We start from the raw sequence: 8,137 nt of genomic DNA on the forward strand, positions 1-8,137 counted from the left end.
AAAAAAAAATCTACAAAGTCGAGTCGTGGAGATGGAAGTGCCTCATTGAGTACCTCTCGTTTTTCTTTTTTTTTCTTTTCTTTTTTTTTCTTCTTATCCAACCACTTTGAGGCACAAAAAGTCTCCCATCTGTGCTCAAGTTTGATCAATGTAACGCATAATAACATTGTAAGTCATAAAAACCGCTATTTCTACAAACAAGCATTGAAACACTGATAACACGAAACTGTGGTTCTAAAACCCTAATCACAACCGCAGAAGAAAAGAAACTTTCAAAGCTTGTCGCACCGCTCTTGTACTGTTTGGTTGGTGGCTTGATCATGTGAGATTCTGTAAAATTAGGCGAAACTGATCAATTGCACAGAAAGTCAAGTTTGTGTACCAGCTCTTTCTTTATCTACTTATCAAATATTTGCATCATTATAAAGATTGATGTATGAATTTTTTTTTTGTCATTTCTATTGTACTGAGAAATTACATTCATCATAGTGTACAGCTTATAATAAAGAATGAAATATATACAGTATAATACAATACATTAAATCGATATACAACATCAATTAGTTTGAAAGATAACCCCGTTAAGTTGGAGGTAGAATGTTGAAGGAAAAATAACTCAGTGTGATAACTCCTTCAGGCATCAGCCGGAAAAAAAAAAAAAAGTTGGACGATGATCGTCAGGTAGGAAATACCTCCATTCTTCAGAGGGGATGATCCTAGTTGAGGCCCCTCGCCGTTCCCTAATATTTATATCTCTATCAATTTATCTATTAATTAATTCGAGGGAGGGTAGATAGAATATATACATGTGTGATTCACCATGGTCTTGGATCACGCATTGGACTCGTGATCGACAGCTATTTCCCTCTCGGAAGAGAGCTCAGACCTCATACATGACCGATCTATGGGTAATACTGTGACCTTTCACGCACACACACACACCCAACTCCCCATCCACGAGAGTTGGAGTAACGACTCGAATCGCAGCGATACTGAAATTATTTCAGCCCTGGGCGGGATTCGAACTCGGACCACCGTAGTGGTGGTTGTGAACGCTACCACTGCGCCACTGTGTGTGTGTGTGTGTGTGTGTGTGTGTGTGTGTGTGTGTGTGTGTGTGTGTGTGTGTGTGTGTGTGTGTGTTTGGAGGACAGATTTTCTTGATGCCATGACTGATTGAAAAATACAGTTATGTATTCATGATCTTCTAAACGCTGACTTCTACGCAGTTTAACGCAGAGATACATTTGTCAAATGTTACAGTTAAGCGCAACTAACTGTTTGCAATTAGCAAGATCACGTTTGTTTATCATTTAACTATTCCTATGTATTTATGTATTCTATTTGTTATTTACATTATTATATTTTTCATTCATTAATTTATTGTTATTATGATTTTTTTCGCATCCGACCTAGATATGGACCAAAAGGTCTCCTGTCGGCATGCTCCGCCTTTGTAATCCTTTGTAAGTGTAATAGTGGTACATATACCCTGATCAGAGTAATATCACTTATATCACAAAAATATATCCCCTTACCTCATCTCCTTTTCTGCATAAGGGGACGGAGTGGAGGACTCGCCGAATTTATGAAGCGGCCTTGCTGTGGATGTGGTGTGTCTCGCGGCACGCTTCTGACCCGGGGTTGTGGACAGGATGCAGAGATGACCCGTCATCCAGGAGGTGCCAAGATAAGAGGGAGGGAGGAGAGTGAAAGGAAGTGGAATATATAGGAAATGGAATGGGTGGAAGTGTTTTCTTTGCCTTTTTCTTTTTGGCTACCCCCCGTGTAAGGGGGAAAAAGCCTTTGGTGTATGTATATATGTATGTAATTATCATTACTATATATTTGTTATGATCAAGTGTCAATGTTCCCTTGGTTGGAAGCTCAATGATTAAACTGAATAAAACTGCATAGGACTTATCAGAAAAAGATATAAATCATAGACGAGAATAATTACGTTTATGTTGAACTTGTTCACTAATTCCCTATATACCATGTAACAGAAATTTTTGCATCCGACCTAGATATGGATCAAAAGGTCTCCTGTCGGCATGCTCCGCCTTTGTAATCCTTTGAAATAGAATTTCATCCCTGTAGCTTATTTTAACTATCTCCATCTATCTATGGTATGATCTAAAAAATATTCATTCATTTGTAAATGAATGTATCTGATATCAATGAAAATAGCTAACATTCAGAAAATAATCTACGTAATGACTATGAATTTCAAAAGTAAATGTATAATGGGACTTAAAAAAAAAAAAAAAAAAGGATAATTTGTATGTACCCTCCATAAAAAAAATTCTAAATCTCAGACTGTGTCCTCAGGTGACTATAATCTGTACTCGAGTCTGTATGTCTGTTTTTCTACACAATGGACCACGAAGACTCCTCGCAAATACACAGACATCTGTGACACTGCACAAAGCAGGCCAAGCTACTAATCCTACATCCCAGGTCACACATTCAAGATTCTGGTCAAATGTTGTGAATTCGAAAATGTGAGAGACGACTTCGCCTACAATATCCTTGACTTCCCTAACGAAAATTCAACAATATATTTAATATTCGTACTCTATGTTTAACTCTTTAGTTCGTCATATAACTTCTCAATATCCGACACAAAAGTAATTTGACTCTTGGAGATTCAAAGAATAGAAAAATCAAACTGAAGTCGTTTGTGCCCAAACCAACTCACTTGAGTTGCGTATGTGTGACGGAGGCTGCTGAGATTTTCATGAGAAAAGTACCATTTACTTTTTACTTCCTGATGCTCATTTGAGACAAAGGAAATTTTGACGAAAAATAGTACCAACCTACCTACCTACGAAAAAGTATTTTAGCCTTACTAGGAATGTGTCCGAGTAGCTTCTCGTGACCCGTCATTCACGGGTAGCTGTAGCAGACAGCGAAGATATAACTACTATAGTCACCCCTTAATCATCCCCAAAAAAAGAAGTCTTAGACAGTGAAGATCTAATAAATATAGTCAACGCAAAAAAAAAAAAAAATAATAATAATAATAATAAAAAAATAAATAAATAAAATAAAATAAATAAGAAATAAAAAATGAATAAATAAATAAATAAATATATACATATACATCCAAAAAAGTTCATACATACGAGTATTTAGAAGTGAACACGGGAATGTTCATACCCAGTGTCCTTACGGGAGCTATACCGACGCGTTTGACCGGTGCATGCCTATCCCCTTGTTTCTCCTTTTGTTGACTGGCCACCTATATTGACAGAATAGGTATATTCATACTAACAATATCTACGCTTCCAGCTACAAAAAAAACTACAACTCTAAGATGGGAGAGGGACTATAGATGGGGCTGACATTTGCTTTGACTCGGCCAAATTCTCCACCTTCTTGAATGGGAAGAAAAAAATGTATGTGTTTATTTTAATTAAAATGTGTTGAACTACTGGTTTCGTGTTCATTAGTCTTGGCTTAAAATGTTTCTATTTTATTCCAGCGGGTTGCTCGACACACAATTGGTATAATACTATTGTGCTTATATTTATGCATCAATGACAATGGTAACAGCTTCTATAGGTACATATGCCCATACCCACTCGTAGGTGGGAGGCTGGAAGCACACTCCGACGAAATAAACATCAAAACCCGTTTAAGCACCCTGAATGTTATATACAAAGACATCTGTAGACATGAAGACAAAAATTTATTCATACAAATAAAAAATCCCTGTGACGCAGTGGTGACAGCCACAGTTTATACTTTCGTTGTCAGTAGTTGTCTTCTCTTTCTCCTGCCTCTTCTTCTTCTCCTGACATTTGTTCTTTACCTCCTCTTCCTCTCCCTTTCTATCTATTCCTCTCGTTTCTTTTTCACGTTTCCTTTTTTCTCGGGATTTCTGGCTTCGCCGTTGCTGACAATCAATAAAATCAAATTACTGTTTGTTCTGGCTTTATGATTTCTTTCCCTCTCTCTTTCTTTTGTTTACAATGTCTATTTTATCCGTGTATTTATTTATTTATTTGTAGCCAAGCCTAAATTGTTCTGTTTGCACAATCTCGTTTCGTATCTCTTCCATCGTTTAATTCTTTTTTTTTTTTCAACATCACTTCGACTGTTAGCCTCTTTCATATGAATCGTTTATAACAATCAGTCAACTTGTTGCCTCTGTTTCTTCTTGTAGAACTCAAGTTTTTCCTTACAGAAATTTCTCTTCGTTCCTTAATAGAGTGATGTATATATCTATTTGTTTTATGAATCATCACCATCACTATCACCACCATCACTACTATTGTTACTATTTCTGATGGCTGAGTCTAGAACTGTAGATGTCTAGCTTTCCTTTTTCTCTTCGTTGATTTCTTGATGTAATCCTGTGCCATCCAAATCTTAATGTAGTTTCCATCTCCCTCGCCCGTCGGAAACCTTTTGTTCTTTTTACTGCAGGAGCTTCAGCTCTCAGGTTTTGTCATGCCTTTGTTCCTTTACACTCTCGCAAGTTTCCATTCGTTCATGAATATAGAAATTTATATCCTTTCCCCATCTACAATTTTATCAGTCTGCAATCACTGATCCCGCGAAAGAGAAAAAAAAAATCCTTCTCCTTCTCTTATTCTTTCTTCTTTTTTCCTTACGTTCTTTTTGATTCTGTGTTTCTCCATTTCTAAGTTCCACAGGCCCTACCCAGTTATCCTTCTTTATGTACTTCTCCCTGTTTATTCCCACTATTTCCCCTTTCTTCGTCGACATCACTACAACAACCTAAGGAGCGTCCTTTGCTGAGTAGACACTTTACTTCCCCCACCTTCCCTCGCCACAGTTGATCATGAATGGCTGTTCGCCTGAGTTGCCAACTACGTATTTTCCCCTTTGTTGACTTTGGCGTTTCTCTCCCCACCACTTTTCTCTCTCCCTCTCTCTCTCTCTTTTTTTATTAAACTCTCCTTCCACTCTGTTCAATGAAACTGTTTGTTTTCCTTCTGTCTCTCACTCCTAGTCCCCCTTACTCCTCCACAGACTTTTTTGGTAGGAATGGGATGGGAGATCTGGGTGAGGTTTGTTTTATGTTTCGTGTTTTGTTAGCCTTCTTTTTTTTTAACTTCTTTGGAAAAATCTGTTTTCGTTATTCTCTCCACTTCCTGTTTCTTCTCTTACGTATTTCGCCAATGGTAACCAGTGCCTCTATCCTTGGAGAAAATATAGCATAGAAGAAGTGGAGGAACAGGGGTAGTACATGTCATATTCAAGGATAGCAAAAGAAAAAAGGGATAATATAAGTTAAAATTGGTTAGTTTTTTTTCCAGTAGATATTAGCCTCCAATCATAAAAAAAAAATAATAATAATAATAATAATAATAATAACAATGAATAATAACAATAACAATTATAATAATAATAATAATAATAATAATAAATATTGCGTGACTGGTTCGTTGGGGAGTCACTAAGATTACATTCACCGCATATATATTACGTAGTCAATATACCCCTCTATAAATGGAGCATTTTTGCTCATTTTCGTTTTATTCTACACAAAAAAACAATTAAATACTTAGATTGAAAAACAAACAAGTAAAAAGAACCACGTGAATAAAATACTTAGGAGTTCTATCGAGTCTTGACCTTAAATGCAGGAAACAGTGCATTAGCGCCAAGAATAGAGCTAACAAAGTATTAGTTTTCATTGCTAGGACCGTTACGAATAAAAGCGCAGAAGTAATTATAACATTCTCACCCGGGGTTAGACCCATCCTTGACTATGCGGTACAGTTTTTGTCTCCATCCTATAGAATGGATATAAATTCACAATTCAGTGCAGAGGAAAATAACCAAAATGATACAGGGGCTCAAAATTTTACTTTACAAAGACAGGCTTAGACACCTTAATTCCCACTCTGGAAAGACGACAATGTGCGGGGTGATCTAATAGAGGTGTTCAAGTGGGTAAAGGGCTTTAACAAGGGTGATGCAGGGAAGGTCATCATATTAAGACAACAGAGGAGGATTCGTAGTAATGGGTGTAAATTGGATATTTTTAGATTCAAGAAGGAAATAGGAAAGAAACTGTTTACCAACAGAGAAGCTTATCAACCATGTAGTGAGCGGTCAAATTATCGGTTGATTTAACTAAAGGTTAGAAAACTTTATGGATGAAGAATGATAGTTGGTAATGGATATGGAACTACCTAGTGTAGGCCTTATGGTCTCTAGCAGTCTCCTTCATTATGTTATTTCAAATGACAATATTTTCATCTGTAAAATTACGCAGGGCATTATTTCTACCTTTATTACTTTATACACAAAGTTACGGCGTGTTTTACGACTTTAAAAACAATTTATCTTTTAAAAACTTTTAACACATTTATAGATACAGTAAACTCTAGAGAAAACCTGCGGAAAAATTCGTTAATGTTTTGCGTAAGTCTTACAGTGCACCATTGTATTCTATTTTATCTTTTTCTCTTAACATACATTTCAGTGACACTTCGCCGTCTCTTCCGGTTATTTTATGTCTCCCTTTTACTCATTCTATTGACTTTTCTCTTTCTTTTTTTTCCAGCCCTTACATCACGCTAACTCTTTTGTGTGCGCGCGAAGTTGAATGTTAACTTTGCTGCGCTGCGCCGCCCACGCTGTGTTTGTTTTCATGCTCTTCCGTTTCGTTCGTTCTCGCTTAACTAACAGTGACGATGTCGTTTCCGTTCTTTCTTCTTTCTCAGTCCTTTGCCTCCCCAGTGGCTCCCACGGAGATGAAAACAAAGCAAAACAAAAAGTAGCCTGGAAGTGGCCAAAACAAAATGAAAGTGCTACCTAACATGGAAGGAGGAGTTGGACTTTGCGAGGTAAAATCTGGCTAAACGAGTCTGACGACAGCCAAGCTGACATGATAAATGCCATCCAGGGAAGAGAGGGTTAAGTTATTTCGTACTTAAGGGACTGATTTGGTTGATATCAAGTGAATGTTTGCTTAATATATATATATATATATATATATATATATATATATATATATATATATATATATATATATATATATATATATATATATATATATATCAGGACAATATAAAATCAGTGCAAAGGAGGTAAAGAAAGTTCTGAAAAGGACCTAGGAGTAATATCACCAAAGACATGTCCCAAAAACAAACTTTTAAACAAAATAGTCGGAGAAACCTACAATATACCAGGATCAATAAAGATGGTTTTTCATTACTTGGATGAAGTAATGGATAAAAAAAAAAAAAAAAAAAAAAAAATTACTAGTCACACTGATAAGACCAAGATTGGAGTACGCTGCGACACTATGGGCACCCAGTACAAAAAATAATATCAGAAAAATAGAAAGCAACCAAAGAGCAACGACAAAAACGGCCCCAACACTTTCAAAATTGACATACGAACAAAGATTGTCTAAACTGGAACTACCAACCCTGGAACAAAGAGGAAAAAGAGGCGAACTATTGGCCATTTACAGAATCATGAAAGGCAATTTAAGAACAAACTAAATGTTGCGAGATACAAAGACGGGTCACTACGAGCATAGCTCCCCTTCCCGTATAATGCAACTGCGTAAACACAACTAGGTAAATATACACATCTTTACAAATATACAAATCAGCTAAAGAAATACTTTGTATGTTAATATAACCCAAGCTAAAAGAAATAAGCTACTTCAATTCTAGACAGAATAATTGAAAAAAATAGGGGGGATATAAAAAATTACTCTTCTCCTGTATATCACAATTAGTTTGATGAGGCACACATACGCGCACACACACACACACACACACACACACACACACACACACACACACACGCTCAGACAAATTGAGTAGTGAAAAGAACAAGTTACACTGAAGCATTTGCAGACGACGCAAAGGTCACGAAGAGAACGGAGGATAAAGAAGACCGCAAATACAAAAAATCTGAACAGAGTTTATAACTGGAGTCTAGTGCAGAAAATAAACTTCAGCGCCAAAAATTGAAGAATAATGAACATGGAGAAGTACCATGAGATCATCCATGCTTTATTAAATGGGAAATGAAACTACAAAAACGAAAGAGAATAGGGTATGGTTGGTTTGATCTTGAGATAACACATTAGTAGTAGTAGTAGTAGTAGTAGTAATTAGTAGTAATAATGATAATG

At 36.4% G+C, this 8,137-nt stretch overlaps 1 protein-coding gene across 2 annotated transcripts in view; it reads left to right on the forward strand.

Annotated features, from left to right (window-relative positions):
• Nucleotides 1–2,993, forward strand: part of LOC143036836 (uncharacterized) — a 248,616-nt gene extending 245,623 nt beyond the window's left edge. For both annotated transcript variants that reach the window (XM_076204649.1, XM_076204650.1), the window contains exon 3: nt 1,561–2,993. In XM_076204649.1, the coding sequence (XP_076060764.1) occupies nt 1,561–1,732 (172 nt within the window). In that variant the 3' untranslated portion in view covers nt 1,733–2,993. The remainder of the gene's footprint in view (nt 1–1,560) is intronic.
• The last annotated feature ends 5,144 nt before the right edge of the window (nt 2,994–8,137 follow it).

This window comes from Oratosquilla oratoria, chromosome 21 (genome assembly GCF_046742065.1).
Source record: "Oratosquilla oratoria isolate Oo_2021 chromosome 21, ASM4674206v1, whole genome shotgun sequence".
NCBI lineage: Eukaryota > Metazoa > Arthropoda > Malacostraca > Stomatopoda > Squillidae > Oratosquilla > Oratosquilla oratoria.